General features: G+C 36.3%; 1 protein-coding gene across 6 annotated transcripts; it reads left to right on the top strand.

Moving 5' to 3' along the window:
* Window positions 1–3: 3 nt before the first annotated feature.
* On the top strand, window positions 4–20,711 carry krt222 (keratin 222). 6 transcript variants are annotated; one of them, XM_077226114.1, is made up of 13 exons: window positions 4–137; window positions 6,240–6,469; window positions 6,567–6,658; window positions 8,488–8,665; window positions 8,760–8,970; window positions 13,018–13,100; window positions 14,290–14,431; window positions 15,269–15,517; window positions 16,568–16,672; window positions 17,822–18,042; window positions 18,275–18,456; window positions 18,621–18,723; window positions 18,933–20,711. In XM_077226114.1, the coding sequence occupies exons 5-13, from the start codon at window positions 8,773–8,775 to the stop codon at window positions 19,144–19,146; spliced, it is 1,497 nt and encodes a 498-aa protein (XP_077082229.1). In that variant the 5' UTR covers window positions 4–137; window positions 6,240–6,469; window positions 6,567–6,658; window positions 8,488–8,665; window positions 8,760–8,772; the 3' UTR covers window positions 19,147–20,711. The 6 variants fall into 6 exon arrangements, with proteins under 6 accessions (XP_077082229.1, XP_077082228.1, XP_077082234.1 ...); XM_077226113.1 differs by lacking the exon at window positions 4–137 and adding an exon at window positions 5,669–6,151; XM_077226119.1 differs by lacking the exon at window positions 4–137 and adding an exon at window positions 5,796–6,151 and having other exon boundaries at window positions 6,542–6,658.
* The last annotated feature ends 259 nt before the right edge of the window (window positions 20,712–20,970 follow it).

Here is a 20,970-nt window from a genome sequence, read left to right as displayed (position 1 = left end):
CTTGATTTTATTAATAAACATTAATTCCCTGGAGTTTAAGATTTGATGGGTCGGGATATAGAAATAACAAAAGAGAACCACTTTGTACCTTTCGTTAGCAGTAAAAGTGATTAAACATGATATAGGGCTAAAAAAAGGTCAGTAGTTCATACATTCAAATGTTTTGCTCTATATAATTGGTAGGCTAATTGTTGCGGTATGACATGTTGTTGGCTAATTAATCTAAAACTTAACAAAAAAGCCATTTATTCTATCATTTTCATGGGACTCAATTGAATATTTAAAGATTTGAATGTTTATATTAAATATGTATTTACTTTCTTACACTGTAAAAAAGTTGCTGCCTTAAATTTAAGCACTAAATTTAAAGTAATGTAAACTTAAATTACATTAAAATGTATTTTAAATTAGTTGATTCTTGTATGACATGCTATGAAAAAGTTTGAACATTTCTTATTTTGATGAGTTAAAGCAAAGTAAAAACATCATAACTCATTGATCATATCATTTTTTACAGTGTGGGGTTTTTTTTTTTACTTTAGCTATAAATGTGTATATCTGTGTGTATATAATGTAGGCCTATGTATGCATGTATTAATGTGCTATAAAAAAGTTTTTCCATACCACCTGTACATTGACCGTGATAATAAGGTAATTGTCCTCTTCGGTATGTGCAGAATGAGGACTTTAAGCCGCTATAGTTCATTATCACTGTCACTCCACGCCCTGATTAGATGTAAAAGTGGATGAGATCTAGGCTATGCTTGATTTAACTGACTGCCACAAAACAGGCCATACTTTAGTGAGTGATTACCAGAGCTGTTGTCATGCAACACAATTATTGCGCCATAAAATGGTTCTTACTAACAAGCTCCAGTTTCAATGGAAATTCTGAAATATGTGAAGGTAGGCCTAATTCGTTCAATAATAACGAAAAGGCTCGCGCAAGAAGTGCTTATCAATCTGAACTTTTACTTTTCCCCAGTCATTCATTATCAACCTATTCTAGTAAAGTAGCCTAGCCTACACTTTAACCAGCCCTAAGGCATGAAATTACAATGTTTTCGAGTTGTACATCTGTGATTAGGCTATATACACGCCGTAAGGTGATGTACAATTACATGATCGTGTTCCCTATAGGCTACTGGTCCATGTTCATGTCTGTGTGCTTAATTATTTTGTCTTTCACCTTTCCCTTTGTTATTTCTTTCCCTTTCATACCTGTCACAGCCTAATTCCCTCATTCGGAGCTCTTTTCCCATAGACTAATGAGGGAGTGTCTCGTTCTCCGTGTTATCTTTCCACTCCCACCTGCATAGCTCACTTCATCCAGACCAAATCGACGTCTCCATCAACGTTCAAGTAGCCTACTCTTGACCGTCGTTCGCTTGTTTCGGCCCGCATTATCAATCGTTCCCCTCTCGCACACTTTCGTTTGATACATCACTGTTGTCGACGTGCATCACCACTTCCTTTGAGGGTGGGCTTTGGGTCATTTTTGTTGGTGTCGATTCCACTCATTTGAATCTTTTATTTTGATTCAGATTGATCCGCCGGGTTTGTTAGGAGAGAGTGGGGTAAACTGTGCCAAGTCAGCATGGCTGATACAAATCAGTCTACTACAGGCTATCATAGACAACCTAGGAAGTCAGGGAAAGTCTCGTTTTTTACTTTCTTTACAAGCTGTTCATACATTAGCAATAAAAAAGGAATGAATACAAGAACATTCTTACATAAAGCACCTTTAAATAGTAATAATTCAATAATTAACAATAAGAATAATGAAATTTAAAAAATGAGCATAAATTATATCTTATCGCATATCAGAATCCAATATAAAATGCCATCATTTATGTATAAAGATGTTTGTTTTTGTGTTTAGTGTTGGTCCTCTGACTAAGGAATGACCTTTGATGAAGAACTTGCAGTATTCAAATGTAAAGGCGATACTGGGCCGTGGTTTCGTGTAGGTAAGATGAGACCAGTAGGGGTAAATGGTAATCAAAACAACAAAATCTTGCATCAGAAAAGGGCACTGAATTAATTTTTAAGTGCAAGCATAAACATAGAATCAGTTTACTATAAATAAGAGTTTAAAGTGCGGTCCATGCTATGTAAAACACACATCGACATTTACAAGTTTTACAAGTGGATTTACAAGTGATTTTCTCTCACACGCTGCTACCTGTCGGACAATAGCCAAACTATTAAATACCGTCCAAGCTATGGTGCATAAGCTATGTCCAAGCTTAGATGCATCACTTCTGTTTACACAGCAAAGGTCATGTGGCTTAAAGGTCAACTTAACGCCTCGGTAAGCCAAAAACCAACGGTTCATTTCGTCACCCGGACCTGTCTGACGAGTCTAGTTGTCGTTTGACTTAATGTGCCCATCCTTGTTTTGGTTTTAATCATCAGACACTCCTTTACATAATTGTTTTCTGAGACTTGCAGTTTCTTTTCTCACCCTGAGCGACTGCCAATCAGTGTCAAAACAAGTTAAATAATTCTTTTGTGAAGGGTTTCACTTCAAAACGCGACTTAAACCCTTTACGTGCAAGTGTTTTATAGTAGCAATGTTCAGGGTCTCAGCTGATACCTCATTGTGGTTGAATCTTGTGGTTGACCCGCTGTAGTTTTTGTGCAAAAGAACCAGTTTTCTTTATCATTTTTCATTAGATTTTTTCCTAATAGTAAAAATTCTCATGAAGGTTTATGTCTGATTTATATAAATCTTTAAATACCAAGATAATTATGATGAGATCATCATTCAGTATGACAAATCAATCTTGATTTCCTCTTCAGCATGCGGTCACTGTTGATTTTCTTAATTTTTAAGTCATGATGCCATCTTTTCAGATAAATTAACTATATATAAAATGTTAAATTATATATATTGTTATATTAGAAAATGTAACATTCATTATTTTATGAATGGTTTGATTTAACAAATTATTAAAAAAAATAAAAAATCATATATTTTAAATATTTATTATGTCATACGTATATAATTTATTAAAAATAAATCAATTAGATAATGAATGAAACATTTCTTATATATAACATATAAATGTCTGTGTATATATAGGCCCTATATATAGAATGACACCCTTTCACTAATTTATTTTCAAAGTCACGGTCTACTTCCATTGACGACATATAGTTTTTGTTAAATATACGTCTTTTGATGTGGCTGTTGTGATATTGCTGTTCTTTTCATGGCTTTTGATCATGTTTCGTGTGGTTAGTGCGGACACGCAGTCACATTGTCCGATAATGAAGCAGACGAACAGGATGATGTTTCATGTTTGCGGAACAATGTGCGTTTTTAAGTGGGAGTCATGAATATTTGTTTTGACTGATATATCATGACTTTGCTGGAGTCATTTAACGGCAGAAGACCGTTGACAGATTGTGTTTCGATTGACATTTTTGCCTTTCTACAGTTAATCTTGTTTCAGTGTTTGTTCATCTTACCGAACAATTCTGCTTAATTGAAGCATCTCTTTGAATCACCTCTTCATGAGCTCCTAAAAAAACAACTGAAGTGTAACATTAAGGTCTTTAACGGCTCTAAACTGGTTTTTGCTCCAAATTTCACTTTGAAAATTCAAATAGCGACAGTAACAAAGTAATTTATCAGACCTACCAGTTGAATGCTAATACTAATGGCTAACTTTCTCCAGGTGTTAGACATCCTTGATCAGAAAAGACTCACCGGTTGAATGATAATGCTAACGGATAATTTTTCCAGGCGTTATAGACCTCATTAATCAGAAAAGACTAACCGGTTTAATGCTAATGCTAACTTTTTCCAGGCACTAGGCTATAGATAGGCTATACTTGATCAGAAAAATTCCAGTTGAATGTTAATGCTCAATGTTAACTTTCTTGAAGTATAATAGGCTTGATCAGAAAAAAAACTCAATTGAATGCTAACTTTCTCCAGGATAGACCTTTTTGATTAGAAAAGACTCATTGGTTTAATGCTAATGTTAATAGCTAGCTTTCTCCAGGTATTACAGGTCTCTTCCATTAAAACAAACTCACCAGTTTAATACTAATGCTAACAGCTAACTTTCTCCATATTACAGTCTTTCTTGATTAAAACAAAGTTGTATCCATTTTAATACAAATGCTTACAGCTAACTTTCTTCCTGTATTAGTCTTTCTTGATTAAAACAATCCCACCAGTTTAATACTAATGCTAACGGCTAACTTTCTCCAGGTGTTATTGAGCTACTTATTGAAAACTACAGGTATTAGCTAGCCTCTTTGCAGTGAAAGTTTAACATGCAAATAATACCCAATTACCTACAACAGTTGTCATTAATACTTTTTTCACGGTCTGATACGTTTATTTAAATGAACTGTTGTTTTTTCTACATTGTTTGTTTGAGTGGTGGCAACACAGCTATGTGTAGTATTTATGGTAACCAGACGTGTCTGTGCATTGTCGCATGCCTAGCGTTGTTACCCTTTATGCACAGGTGTGTCCAGGTGGGGCACCTATCTTTCCACACACACTTAGTGATTAGACATATGAGTATGTATTATGGAAATTAAGACAGCCTATTAACTATACACGCAATCTTATACTGTAAGTTACATGTTAGCGCATGTTCTGGACAGAACAGTCATGGAAAAGGAAATTAATCATAATTTCTATAAGCATAATGAAAAGTCATTCTTTGCGAAAAGACAGTTATGTAATAACACCCTGTACTTATATATCTTTATAACCCTTTCCATCCACCTTTTTATATGATTATATTTACTTTCTCATGTGACTAAGACCAGCTCAGCAAATTGAAGTTCTTCTCATAATGTTGTTTAAATCGCTGCAGAAGTCAGATTATCTTAAGAGTTTCTTTGTTATTTACATAGAAATTAGTTATGGATTAATACTAAAAGTACAAGCGATTCCCATTAGTTTACACCCACGATAATGTTGTTAGTACTTCAAAAAGAGGCAATTGTGAGGAAGACTAAACAAATCTTGGTGCAAACCTTTGTATTCTTTAAAAGCTTCTAACCGAGACATCCTTGTGTCAATAAACCTGATGCGACAGTCATAACATGTCTGCTGAAGAGTTTAAGCTGAGTTATAACCCATAATTATTGTCTTACAAATAAAACATGGAGCTGGTTTGACAAGGGTTGACATCCAGTTTTTTTTGGTCAAAATTAATGAATTAGAGGAATAAGTATGTTTTTTGTTAATATACAGTAAATACGCTAAAAAGAATTTATTAATGTTTTTTAATATTAACAATATTTCAAAAAAATTGTTTATTAAAATGATATATTAAAAAATAAAAAGTATGTATGTGTGTATATATACTGTATATGCACACACCTGCACATTTAAAGGGTAACAACGCTAGGCATGCAACGCTATACGCACAGACACACACACACATAGCGTTGTTACCCTTTAAGTGCAGGTGTGTCCAGGTGGCGCACCTACTGTCTTTCTGATTAAACATTATGTCTGTGGAAATTAAGATATTAACTATACACGCAAAGTTGTACTGTAAGTTACATGCACAGACACGTACCCTGGATTTAAATAGGCAAATTCTTAAGAGTCTATAATTGCATCATTATTGCAGTGATTAGTATGTTTCTAGCATTTTATATGTTTGGCAACATTTCTTCTAACCCTAATTGATGGACGCTGTTTAAACAACCATGTAGCTAGGAAGACACATCATGGCAAAATTTCAAGATGTCAATGTCAAGATACATTAGGCTCGAAGAATGTTCCGGAGGGAGCATGAAGAATCATTTTCACACATGAATCGGCACCTCTGAGTCCAGACCTTACAATTCAGTGAAAGTCTTAGGGATGTGCTGGATGAGACTTTACTGAGAACTGGACTCTTGCACTGACAATACAAGATTTTGACCAAAAAATGAATGCACCTTTTAATGGAAAAAATGTTGCGATAACTATTGCCATTTCTAAAATGCTAAAGTATGATCTCATTTGGCTAAGGACAGTAGACAGGCGGGGACGACTGGGAACATGCAGTCCTTGTAAAACACTGTGCGTAGTGTGTCACCTTCCGGATCTCAAAGTTAGCTGGTCCGAGTTAATAGCTTCTGTTTTTCCCGTAAGCCATCTTGTAATTTGGCTGTCGGACAGGTAGCCGCTTGCTCAGTCATTACCTGTTTGTAATTACCTGCACTCCTATTTCAGACGACTCATGAGACCACTATGTTTTCTCATGTAGCAGCGCCAGGGCCTAACAGGTCAGGCTGCATTCCCTGTCCCGTGACTTCTGAGATGTTCCTGTAACCAGACACTGTCAACACCTCCAGAACCAGATGTGCAGGGTGGGACCGCCGCGGACAGACGGACTCTCACTGTACTGTGACTGGCACACTTCAATGACTCGCATCTGGGGGGAAATCACCTGTGACAGTGGAGAAGAAAAGGGGTGTGACGGGCGAGGGCGTGTTGGTAAGTCGATTGGCTTTTCTTTTCTTTTTTGCCTTCTGATGAACTTTCCCTGCATTATTGTGCTCTCTGAAGCTTTCATTTCACTTTGGTTCGGTAGATCAAACGGACAGAAACTGACACAGCATTTCCTGTCATCGTGCTGTTTGCGCAACTGCGTAATAAACAAGTCATTCTAGTAGCACAATTTGGGTTTGTATGCAACTTACTTCTTTTCTGTATCTGTTTGTCTCAAAGTCACAAGGCCGCAAGATTTCTCTTTAATTTTTCTCTCATTGAGCTAACAGTGAGTTCTTTGAGGAAGCAAGAAATGGTGTTATATATATATATATAACACTATTTCTTGCTTCCTCAGAAGCACTATATATATATATATAATATATAAAATTTGATATATATAACATTTCATTAAATTAATACAAACCAACTATAACACTTTATATTTATACATATTTAAAAATTAAACACGTTTATTTAATAATATAATTTTAAGTTACATTCAAAATCATATATGATAAAATGTATATAAAACATAGTAGATGTCTGTATAGGACACTCACATATATATTTTATATACATTTTTTATATATATATATTTTCATATAAAATATGTATTTTATAATCATGTATAAATAATGAGATTAATACAAACTGGATATCACACTGGACTCTGGTCAAAAAGAGATGAATTACATTTTTAAGATAAAAATGTAGTCTTTAGTATTTATTGAAAGTTTAGAACATAATTTTGAGAACGTACTATTCTTTTGGCATACTTTTTTTTTTATACAGTATGTTTTTATGCAGTATGTTAACAGTTTAGAATATGCCAATAATGTGCAGGCAATAATTAGATGGCATACTTTATTTGCTACGAAGGATATGTTTGGAATGGCATACTGTTATACTATACTATTTATGATGTATATACACCATGTTTACAGCATTTAAAGTCCTCATGAAATCAAAATCCACTCTATTTACGTTGTTTTGCTATTCTATGTTGCTATTGCTATTATATAACTAGTCTTGTGGTGAACTATTAATCAATCCGTTAATACGCAGGAAAAATGTTTTTTTCAAAACCTGAATTTTTGCTTCTACTGGAATGGCGTTCCTTCTCTGCTGACGTCAGTTTGGCGGTTTGGGTTGAATGTCCTTAACCGCTCTCCTCCAACCATCAGTCTGCAATGAGCGAGGGATGGAGAGGTGGTGTGCAAAAATAAAACCCTGCCCTTTATTCAATATACCGTTTCACTTGGAAATACGTCAAGTAAAGTCGGTAAATAGTAAAGTCGGTAGCAACTCCTGGATCACGGGGACTTTAATAATAACTTTACAATCATTAAGGAGTTAAGGGATAAGGATAATGTTATGGCATACTGAGTACAATATTTTTTTGCACTATGTAGTGTATGCTGGGTTCAAAAGGCCAGCACGTTATGCATGCAGATGCAGTAATCAATGACACAACTTTTATTTTTTAATTGAAAGCTTAGAACATTGAAATTGTTTGCCTTGCTTTAAATAATTTCGATCAGTGGTTGTCAAACTGTCCTAGAACTTTAATATTCTTCCATACTTTATTTCTTGTTTCTAACCTATATTTGGGCATAGAAGTAGTAACTTCTGTTCTAACATAAATGTTAATAATACCCAGAATGTTTTCGTTAATCCACACAGCTTATGTGAAACACTGGATCTGTAAAACAGCTTGTATTTTGTAAGTATGCCCTAAAGCTCTTAAACATGTCTTAACGTCGCAGCTCTGAACCTGAAGCTCAGTTCACCTAGGCAGAAAAACTATTAAGTAAAAGAACTGAAGGCTTTATCAAATACTGTCTAATAGTGAATACAGACCTGCATATGCGCACAGCCTACGGCAATACAACCAAACCGCACGAAATACAAGCTACAGAGCTGGCACAAACAAAAACACACATGCAGATAAACCACAAATGGACTTTGACCTGCGCAGTGTGTGTGTGTGTGTGTGTGTGTAAATTGTGTCTGTAATCCAGGATCAGCGAGAACAAAAGCACCAGTAAAACTTGTGACACAAATTGTGGCCTCTTGCTTTTCACTTTGGCACGAGGCTGGAAGGACCCTGGTTGGCCCCTTCCACTGTCCCAGTACCAGTCCGACCAGGGCCAGGGAAAGGCCTGGTCCCTGTCCATAGGAGCCACGTCCACGTCCACGGTCGGTATTCAAGCAAAATATTTACTCGGTAAACATCCTATTATCTGAGGCGTGGCAGGACAGCACGAGTTCTGAGACATTTTGTTTTGCTCAGCGCAAGAGGCCCCATGGAGGAACTGGAAGAGCCAAAATCGGCCCTTATGGGCCTGAACGAAAGGCTGAAGGGGTTTCTGGAGCACATGAACCAGTTGGAAAAGACCAACTGCGAATTGGAGGAGCAGATCGGCGAGTGGGGAATGAGGAACGTCCCTCCTCGACGGAACTGGAGCAACAAGGAAGCGCTGGCACAGGAGCTTCGGGCTCAGGTGGGTTGGTGACGTTTGTGCTTATTACCTGCATCTTATTTGCATTTTATCTTTTTCATTACATTTGATATCCAAGGCACTAACACAATATGGCCCTGAAAAACCCCTCAGACTGGCTCTGAGGTAATGAGTCTAATTAAGACGTTAAATCGTTTTCTCTGATGCATTATGTACTGTAGTGTTTCTCAATTCGGCCCCTGGAGGCTCCACTGCGTATTTTCGGTGTCTACGTACTTTGACACACCCAAATCAGGTCAGGGAGCCTCTGCTAATGATTTTGCAGAGGCTTGTCTGGTTAAAAAATGGCAAAAATGTGCAATTCTGGTGGCCCCCAGGAGCCCTATTGAAGTTGGTTGGTTTATGTTTGGCCCCAAATCTTTGTTAAATTAGTGCCACTACTATTTTTGAAAGTAAGCATACTGTATGTTCGGAATAGCATACTATCAAACTACTCATTCTATTTGGTAGTTTACAGTATGTGTACTGTTCAGCATGTAATAATTGCCTTACATTCTATATTCAAGATTAAGGATTTATTCATTATGGCATACTATATTTTTTTGCATACTCATTTTAATACTAATCATACTATTTTTTTGCAGTATGTAAAATACACTTGAGTTCAAAATGCCAGTATGGCATATGCATGCAGTAATCATATTACAGAATGCCTACTACTGTACTACTCATACTAACTATGCAGTATGTTAATTGTGAAGAATATGCTAAAATATGTTGGATGCATGCAATAATTAGACAGAGAACTATGTTTGATACTAAGAATCTTTTGTAACTACATTACATTACACTACATTACATTCTATATTCAAGACTAAGGATGTGTTCGCTATGGTATACAACTCTTTTTGCATATAATTTTGCAGTATGCAGTATGTACAGTACACCAAGTACAATATACTATATATCTAAGGATATGTTTTGAGTGACATACTACATAATGCTAACCACATACTTATCTATGATACAGTACTCATACTGTATACTGGGCATAATTGCATATTCTTCCACTTGAAAATAGAATGTTATGTTCTTTATGGCATACTATTTTTGCATAGCATTTTTTATATTATTTTGCAGTAAGTGCAGTATCCTGGGTACAATATGCATGCAATAGTTAGATGACATACTATATATTTGAGTTTCATGATAAGGTCAAATGGCATTCTATTTTTGGCGTATATAGTATGTATGCTGTGCTGCATGTAAAAATTGCATAACATTCTATATTCAAGATTGGATATTTTGTTTATGGCATTTTATGGCTCTTTTTAAAAACTGTTTTGCAACATGCAGTATGTACAGTTTACTGGGTACAATATGCATGCATTAATTGGATGACATATTATATATTTGATTATACCAATATGTTCAGAATCCCATACTACAATACTACTCATGCTATTTATGCAGTATTCTGTGCGGAGTATGCATGCTATAATTGATACTACGTACATGTTTAAAATGGCTTATTACCACACATTCCGGACAAAAAATAGAACCAAAGATCAATAGGCCCTATGTGAGCCTTTGTGACTAGCAGCTTGCATTAACTGTATAAACGCATTCACTATTAGCTGTACTAACTCATTATATCAACTCAAAATTGACAATTGACAATGATTAACCAAACATTGCTGTCACGATGGCTCATGGATCATCAAAATGGCAGGCAGCCAATCGTAATGTGCTAAGCTAATATTGTGCTTCATGAGAGAAACAATATTCTACCAAACTGTACTCCTTATTATTTTTTTAAATAGTATGCGAAAATATGAAGAAACAAATCTGTATGTTTATTTAGCATTTTTAATCCAAGTTTGTGTAAAATGTCTGATTAAGCAATCCAGAAGAATTACGGGAAATATTGAATGTCGTACTGCATTGTGGGATTCACAAACCCAATGGAGTTCTGGTTTTATACAGCACATTTTGACATATTTAGTAGGTCATCCAAGAATGGTCATTTAAAAATCAAAAACTGTGCACAGTATGCATACTATATAATTTGCTGAAATAGTAAGTGAAGTATGCTAATTGCCGAAGACCAGGTTTAAACCAGGTTTTAGGCTGTAGGTTGGTAGTTTTGAGTTAAAAATATGTTCAAAGTGCCATACTACTGTAGTACTATTTATGCAGTATGCAGTAGTATGAACAGTATATTGTGCCGCTTATAATAATTACATGACATTCTATATTCAAGATTAATGATTTGTTCATTATGACATACTAACCTTTTGCCTACTATTTTGCATACTCTAGTACCATTTTGCAGTATGCACTATGTAGAGAATACTAGGTACAATATGCATACAGTAATATATATATATATATATATATATATATATATATATATATATATATATATATATACATGAATCCAAGGATATGCTCAGAATGCCACACTACTGTACTACTATTTATGCAGTATAAAGTATGTACAATTTACTGTGCCACTCGTAATAATTACAAGACATTCTGTATTCAAGTTTTATGACTTGTTCATTATGACATACTCTAACACTGTTTTTCAGTATGTTCTGTGTACAGTGTACTGGGTACAATATGCATGCAGTAATTGGATAACATACGACATATTTGAAACTAAGGATATGTCATACTAAGATTATTTTTGCAGTATACAGTATGTAGAGTATACTTTGCCAAATAGAACAATTACATGACTATCTATATTCCAGATTGATGATTTTTACTTTTGACATAGTGCATACTGAGAAGTATGCAAAAATAGTATGCAAAATAGTACTATGTACACAATATGCATGCAGTAAATAGATGGCATGCTACATCTTTGAGACTAAGGATATGTTGAGAATGCCATACTACCGTAGTACACATATTACTTATGCAGTAGTATGTTATCTGTGTAGAATATGCCATTATTCTGTATGTATGCATTAATTAGATAACATACAGTACTATATATTTGAGACTAATAATGTACAGTATTCCATACTATCACACTACTCATACTACTTTTTTCAGTATGCAGTATACCACTTATAATAATTACATGATATTCTATATTCAAGATTAATGATTTGTTCATTACTCTTTTTTGCATACTATTTTGCAGTATGCACAATGTACAGCATACTGGGTACAATATGCATGCATTAATTAGAAGGCATATTACATATTAGAGATATTTGTTATGGATGCCATACTACTGTACTACTCAAATTATCTTTATGTATACTGTGCAGCATGCAATAATTACGTGATGTTTTATATTAAGATTAAGGATATGTTCATTATGGGATACAACTGTTTTAAATACTGTGTTGCTTATTTTTTTTTAACAGACTTAGACTTTAAAACAAATTTGTAGGCTGTTGGTTTGAATTGAGTGGGACTAACAGGTACTTTAACTTATTTCCAGAGGGATGTTGGACAGATGTCTAACACCTGTGTTTCCTAAATCCGTTCCGGTGCCAGAGGCCATACTGACCTTGCGAAAGATCGTTAATCCTTTCGCACCTGGCTTGATCTTTGACCCTAACATAATAACAACCTGCAAAAGATTTGCAAAAATGCAGATAACATAGTTTAAAACAGACTTGTGTTGTTTGTGTTGGATAGCTAACTGTTTTACGTGCTCTGGAGGGGAAATCAATCACTCCGTCAAGAGATCAATCAATGCAGTGAGCACTGTTCACAACCAGCATTAGGTGAAAAATCTTGGCAGCAATTAAGTCTTCATAACTTCCCCTAGTCACTGTTTTGCATAAACTGTCTGTCAGGCAGTAGACAATGAGAATACAGCATGTTGATGCACAGCCTAATCTTTCAGAAGTTCCCATGGTTAGATGGGTGTTGACAGCCATTAATCATTAATAAGCCTTGTAAGTGTTTTTTTTTTATAATTTTTTTTTTATAAATTATATCATAATTTCAAGCAAATTGCTAAAGAGTGTAATTTCTACCCACAGGCAATTATAATGTTCTCTATCTTGAATAAATGTAATTTTTTCCTCCTAATTCTCCTCCTTCTGTTTGTTTTGGCAGGTTAGCATGATCCTAATGGAAAATGCAGATGTTTTGTTACAATCCGATGCAGTGAAACTCAAGGCAGCACATTTAAAGACCAGGTTAGAAACTCTCAGTAAGCAAGAAATGTGAAAATCACCTGAAATTACCAGGTTTATAAACTGACACAAAGTAGACATTATAATTGTTGTTTTTTTAAAGAGGAAAGTTGAAGGTTGAGGACTTTGCATTGTGGGATATACCCAACCTAATGTTTTGTACAATTGTCCAATGTCAGAAAATTTGCATACTGTGCACCTTATTCATTTCTGCATTACAAACATGCAAATGAAATATTTCACGCCAAAAGAACAAAATATTTAAAAATGTTTTCATTTGGACATGTGATTGCCCTCTTGTGTTGAGAAACAGCAAGTATCTGGAAATACCACTGAATGCTTGATAATGAATTAAGCTGAAACAAATAACAAATATGACACATAATCTTCAATTACATAAGATGTTCTCGGATGACTTCAGTCTAACTTTCATAGAAAGTCAGCACCTTGTTTATTAAATGTGATAAGTTTATTGCATTTACTAACAGGGCTTGCACCGAAACTGTATGTTTATATGTGATATTTATTATTTAAAATTGAGTTAAATTTATGGTGTTGATTACCACAGATAATAATTACGAGTCATTCTTCAGTTTGTTAAAAAAAAAAAAGTTTTTACATAAATATTTCTGTGCCTGCTCCATATGCTTTCATTGAAAGTGTATTTCTGTCAGCACTTTTTTTGGGGATGTTTTTACAAACTGAATTAAGAATCCAAATGATTTTCTGTGGGAATCATTAACAGTAGAACCAAACTTGTATTTAATGTGGAATATTCCTTTAAGGCGGGTTTACCCAACAGGGGGTTTCCTTTGGGATTTCAGAGATATGCCAATTTAATACTTGAATTTAATTAAATACAAATGTATAATAAAGAAATATAACGAAAATAAGTGAAGGATGGTGTAAAATTAATTCTATGTTGAAAAGATTAACTTAAATTATTAGTACTTTTGATGACATTGACCCTAAAAGACAGTTTTTCATTTGTGAAAATTATTATTAATATAATTATAATTATTTATTTTGTTTTTTAGCGACATTCTCAGTTGTCAAGTCGATCTGCATAGAACATGTTTTAGTTTTAAATGCACTTTAAGGTTAAAAATGCAGTTTAGCTTTTTATTAAAAACAATAGTAGTCCATTCTGTGTCTTACATTTAGATACCTAAATATATGCATGTGTGTGTAGGTGTGAAACTGAGGAGAAACTCCGTCTCCTAAAGGAGCAGGAGGTCTCACGGCTGAAGATGAAGAAGAAAGAGGTGGAGACGGCCAACACACTCCTGGAAAAGCAGCTTTATGAATCCCAAAATGAGTTGCAACAAATCATGGTACATGAGGTGGAGACACTGTGTGTGTGTTTGAATGTCAGTGAGTTATTGTATCTAATTGTTTGTTACTGTGCATGACATGTCAGTCATTCTCATCATTTAATGAGAGAAACCTTGACGTCTGTCTTTTGTATAAATACTTGTTAAAAATGTTCCCTGATGCCTTAGTGCCAAGTTGCGGCTAGCCTCGAGATAGGGTGTGTTTGTGTGTGTGTGTGTGTGTGTGTGTGTGTGTGTGTGTGTGTGTGTGTGTGTGTGTGTGTGTGTGTGTGTGTGTGTGTGTGTGTGTGTGTGTGTGTGTGCGTGCGTGCGCGTGCAAGAATGATGGAGTGTTCAGCCAGTTCCAGTTAGAGTAAATGTGGAAAATGCAGGACATGTCATGCACAGTTGTTAAATATGCAATGCTGATTTAATATTAATTCTAACTCTATTGTAGTTACTACCCTTTACATTTGTATGGAAGCAAAAAATCTAACTTCTATCTGTAAGTGTTCAACTGTTTCAATTTAAATTCTTGTTTGCAGCAAATATTTGGTGTTGGCGTGAAGAATTTTTTATCGTTTCGTCTCAGAGGTTTAAGAGTAACAATATCTATCCTGTTTATGTATCTTCTCCATAACTAGTCGGGCCAATGACATACAAATATAGACAAATGAAATTGGGTAGCAGGTGTCTGAATGACATGTTTTTGTTGTTGTAGACTCGGGAAGAAGTTCTGCCACAGTATGTTTTCGTCAGACTCTTTTGATTCCTCATGAGAGGAGCCCTTTAAATTCTCCTTCCTCCTCCTCTTGCTTCCTCTCTCTCTCTCTTTCTCTCTTTCTCGTTGGCTGACAGAGAGAGCTGGATCAGCACCAGCGGCGAGCAGTAGAGGAGTGTGATAAAGTGCTAGCGCAGGTTGCTGCGGGAAAGGATGGCAGAGGAATGGATCTCTGCCGGACTAGCACCCAGTGCGACCACTCCAGCCCAGCCCAGAGCAGCCCTGATTCAGCCATGCCACCAAATCCAGCCCCAGGCTCCTGCCCCCGTTCACAGACAAGGCCCAGAAAGGATGCAACCAGCCCTACGGCTGCGTTTCTACCACAGGTACGAGTATTTGCTCTCTCTCTCTCTCCTTCAAACACTCTCTATGGTCTGCTGGCCAGGCACTGCAGAGCAATCGTAGTGTGTGTGCGCGTGTGTGAGGGAGTGAAAAGACTGCTAAACATCAATTCTTATTAAAGACAGAATGAAGGATGTCAGTCCCATTGAGCATAACCACTGTATTTTGCCTGTTCTCATCAGTAGGTGATTGCTAATTTGTCTTCCTGAGAATTTATGTCCTCACACAAAAACACGGGCCGCTGGCCTCATAACTCTCCTTGAAAAACAGCAACACATTGCAGCATGTCTTTATGAAAACTCCTGTGATAAATTGAGTGTATTTATGCTATAGTATTCCAAGGTACTTGGTAGGTGTCCAAAAACAAGAATTTACATGGTACCATGTCTAAAATACAAGGTATTACCATGAGAAATGTTTTAAAAAAAACATGATATTCCTATCGAACATATTCTAAAAAAATGGTAACACTATGATACCATGTTCATAATAAATGGATAAACATGGTTAATGGCACTATGTCAAAAATCATGGTAGTACTGTGGTACTTTTTTGTTAATGTGAACCTTCCATTTAAAGTATTAATTTATCATTTATATTGGATAAGACTATATTTTGTTTTTGGAACAAGTACTTTGGAAGACATGCTTGTAATTTTCCATTTCTGTGGAACTGCTATCGTTCTTATCAGATGGAGACTGAGCTGATTCCTAGACTGTGATATATGTCAGCTCAGACCATAAGAGCATCTGTTCAGTTTTCTTTAATGTGATCTTTTGTGTTACCCGTCCTGAATGAAGTCCACTTTAGCACATAACTTTATTTTGTGAGGTAAATCATTGATGATTAAAACAATAAGCCTATTGGGCTATTAATTAAAGTAATTTTACCATGAGTGAGAGGTTTCCTAAGGCACAGTGTGATGAAACCTCCATAAACCATGGTAAGCTATAAAAAAAGGCTAAAAAATGCATCATTTTTGTTGTCTGCAGTATTCTTATGTATACACTGTGTGTGGTGGGGTTTGTGAGTAGGTGAGAGCAGGTGACGAGGTCCTGAAGGAGGCACGAGCCGAGCTCACTGAGGCCCGAAAGCAATGGCACCGTCTACAAGTCGAGATTGAATCGCTAAATGCCTTGGTGCGTTAAATTCCTATACAAACATGCCCACAGACACACCCGTACACACACACTCCAATTCAGGAACATGTAGACACACCTAAACACATACTCTCACTTTCTCACTAACACATGACACAGAAATTAAAATATCACTTAGTGCTACATTATATGAACGCAGGTCTTATGCCAGAAGAAGCCAGATCTGAATCTGGCATCTGAATTCAACCACTATTTTAGTAGATCAAATAATTTGTTTGCAGTGCCAATTGAGTGTTAAATGCACATCAACACTTTACCTTGAGGGAACGGGCGACAAAACCCTGTAGGATTTGTCACCATTCCTTTCATGGCTTCATCATTTACAAATCAAGTACTGAGAATAATCACAAATGGCTATTTCAAGTGACAATAGTTTTTTCTTTAATGATTTTGGCTAGTTATGTGGGCTCAAATCCTAAAGCCCAAACCCTATTGTAGGCACCATGTTATACGGGTTAAGCCCTTAAAATTGAGCCTTGTTCTACCACTTGACCAGTTCATAAATTGTAGAATTATTGGGATTTCCAGTGACCATGTGTCCTTGATCAAGATACTTAATGGAGGTGGCTTTGTGGTTAAACTCAAGGATGATAAACAGAAGGTTGCTTGATGTTCTGCAAGGTCTGATCCACATGCCATCACCATTGTGCCATTGAGTCAGCCCCTTAACCTTAGATTTATCAGGGGGGTTATTGTCAGTTTCTGAAATATTGCTAGTTTGATCCCTGCAAAATGGGTATCTTGAGTCATCACCATTGTGCCAAGGTACTCAATCTCTTGTTCCTTCTGGGGGACCATCAATAAAAAAAACTCCATGGTTCAGTCACCATAAGGTGCAATCCATGAGCCATCATGATTGTGCTCTTGTGCGAGGCACCTAATCCCAGGTTGCTCCAGTAGGATTGTCTCTGTAAAACATGATGTCATCACATGACATGGACCGTCAACAAAGGACTTTGTTGGGGAAAATAACTGACCACTGAAATGACTTGCCCATAATACAAGTTGCCTTGCATGTATTGCTTGACCCTACCAACTTAAGTCACTGCAGCCTTTCCCAGTATCTCGTGCTGTAGGCTGACCCTGGTGATTTTGGTAATAAATGACAAATCTGTTTTATCCCACCAGGAGAGGAGTCTCCAAAGCTCACTACACCACACTCAGCTCCAGTACTCCGTGCAACTCAAAGATCTGTCCCGGTCTGTAAGGAGTCTGGAGTCTGAGCTGAAAACAGTGCGGGATGGTCTGGAAGTCCAGAGACAGAACCACAGCCAGCTCCTCAACACCAAGATGAGGCTGGAGAGAGAGATCGCAACCTATAGGAAACTCCTAGAACACGAGGAGGGCAGGTAAAGGAGGGATAGATATACTGAGGTTTATTCGTTAATGCAATAAAACCCTTAGCACATGCTCAAACTTGTATGATGTACGCAAATTACCAAGGTAATACATTGGAATTTTCACAGGGTTGGCTGTGCGCCCTTGATATTATTCACAGTCAATCAATCAAAAGAGGTTTCTAAGGTTGCTAATAAGTTGAGTGTGGTCTTTTGTGCTTTTTCTTTCACTCCTGAACTGCAGGTTTCTGAACTCAGATGGTCAGTCTCTAAAGCTGAAGCCATGGAAAGGGTCAATTTCTGCTCTTGAGCAGAACGGTCTGCCCAATGGATGTGACGAGGATATTACTGAGCCGTTCTTCACTGAGAAAGCACCAATAAGAAGCCCGGCCCTTCAACGACAGCAGAGTCTTGTCACCCTGACAGGTGAGGATGATGTAAAACATCCTCACACTCATTGTCCAACCTAACACTAGCACTGAAATGCACCTTGTTTCAGACTTCAGGTCTCATTCTCAACAACAGTTTCATCCAACTGTGAGTCTGAGAGATGGTATGCAGCTCTGTGTTTGTTTGTGGTTTTTATCCAGAACCAGTCATAAACAAAGACGGGGAGATCTGTACTGTGAAGACTCAGGAGATTCTGGAAGGAAATGTAGTGAGGGAGAGTGCCGAGGGTCACGGAAATGTGGAGTGAGTTTACATTAGACTCATTTACAAGCCTTGCTGCACTGAATAACCATAAGCATGTCACACCTTCAGAACAAAGATCTTGACGTGTTTGCATGTGACTTTGCAGGCAATAAAAATGATGGTGGAACTTCTTCATCATTATCTTATGCTGAAAACGTCCTTGTTAACCTATTTTGTTGCTTACTACTTTACTTTTTTGTGTGCGATAGGACAGAGAAGATTGACAAGGTCATCAGGCAATGGGAAGGCTCATTCTTTAAAGGAAATCCCAAGCTGAGGAAGAAGTCTGTGTCCCTGCGTTTCGACCTTCACATGGCTGTAGCGGACGATGGCTGCAGCCAAATAAAACAGGACAGTCTCCCTAACGTGGAGGTCCGTCTGGTCATGAGACGGTCTCGCAGCATACCCACCTTTGCGCAGTGATGTCACAATGCTACTACACCACAACTGTGACATCACCATGCTACCACATCACAACTGTGACCTCACAATGCTACTGCGTCACAATTAAGTAGTGGTGACCACGTCTCTATTTCTCAGCAGCTAATGAAAAGTGAACCTCTTTAGTGACATCATAGAACTTTTGCCATCTGAGAGGAAAAAGAAACATAACAGAAATTCAAATTGCTCTTATGATTGTAATGAATTTACTGCACATAAAGCTACTTTAAGAAACTGCAAGCTAAATTAATTTGTAATTGATTTATTTTTCTTCAAACTTAGGTTTTCGAAACTAAATGGAGAGTATGTATGTCTTTCGGTATTTCAAATTTTGTGCAGTTGTGACTTTAGAGTTTGACGTTCTCTGTGGACACACTACTGCCACATTTTTGATTATTAGTATATATTAAGTTAATCAAAATATATAATAACAATTGGTTTGTGAAAATGCGTTTAGTTTATATATTTATAGAGCTAAGTCTCAGAGTGAAAAATGGTCAATGTGGATACAGACAAGATTTCACATTCAGTGCAGAGTAACAAAAGATGCCTTAGTGCATTTGACAAATGCTACTAGAATAAATTTTGCACTCCAGTGAACGCTAAGGGTGTATCGAGTTCTGTTTCTGCAGGAAACTGCAGTGTGAATCAAAACAAAATATTGCGAAATTTGCAAGAATTCCAAAACTCAGCCAAAACAAAAGATTTACGGCAACACCGATGTACTGTCCCGCACAGACGTTTACAAAATGATTAACAGTAAAAGTCATCAGCCTATTAGTGCGAGGAGAATGAGATGCTAAAAGTAAAAAGTCGACTACGATCTTCTCTACTAATTACACTCGCCTCAAAAAGTTACATTGCTTCGTATTACGAATGCATGTAGTTTACACTTCATTTAAAGTGCAAATACTGTGTCTTCCAATCTAAAATTATGCAGGATTGAAAACTTGAAATGATCATGCTTTACAAAAATCATTAAAAAAAGATTTTGCATTACTCACATGCATATATTAATTATTTAAATCGATTTATTTACATACACTACCTCTGGTTGTTGTTGTACTGTAAATACATGGGGTTCTTCTTGACGCAACAAAGAAATGAATACACATACATTACATATATTTAATTTAAAGTTATATTTAATCTGAATGAATCTATATCCCTGAAATATGAATGATATCACCTTATGGGCTTATTTAGCGCTTTAGTTTATTATGTAATGCACACTCTGGTGTCATAAACAGTAGGAGAACCTTCACGTTTCATCTCCTACCCAAGGGATTTTGTGACTTACTTTAAGAAATGCAAAGAGAAATTACTCTGTGTGCATTGGTAAAAATGCCTATTTGATATGCACTTTAGAAGCTAACTTTCAGATTTGTATCTGTATTCTACATTCTTTTTCCAGATGACTATGCTGCTTTTTGTGAAACATAACCTTTTTTTTTTTGTATCTGTATAATATCCATAAGCTGTGCCCTGCTGAGTGATTTGGCTTATACACTTTATGACAGGTGCTAATAAAGCTATTATTATTTCCAGATGAGCTATTTATGTTATGAGCAAAGCTGTCCAAAGATACTTCAATATATAGACCAAAGTGCCTGGAAAACTAGAACACAACATGGACGTCCCAGTTAAGCCTGGAACAGATTGTAACAGATCAAAAATGACAAATGAAATTGATAGGTTTCATACAGATAATGGCAAACGAAACAAAATATAGCAGGTTGGCCCAAAACCATTTGTGCAGAAGAAAAGTGAGTATTTCATGTCGTCTTGTTTAGTTGTTGAGAAATG

The sequence above is a fragment of the Siphateles boraxobius genome, unplaced genomic scaffold, assembly GCF_051911475.1.
Source record: "Siphateles boraxobius isolate OS27281-9 unplaced genomic scaffold, OSU_SipBor_1 13, whole genome shotgun sequence".
Classification (NCBI taxonomy): domain Eukaryota; kingdom Metazoa; phylum Chordata; class Actinopteri; order Cypriniformes; family Leuciscidae; genus Siphateles; species Siphateles boraxobius.
Note: the sequence above shows the minus strand (reverse complement) of the source record. Positions and strands in the feature narration are given on the sequence as shown.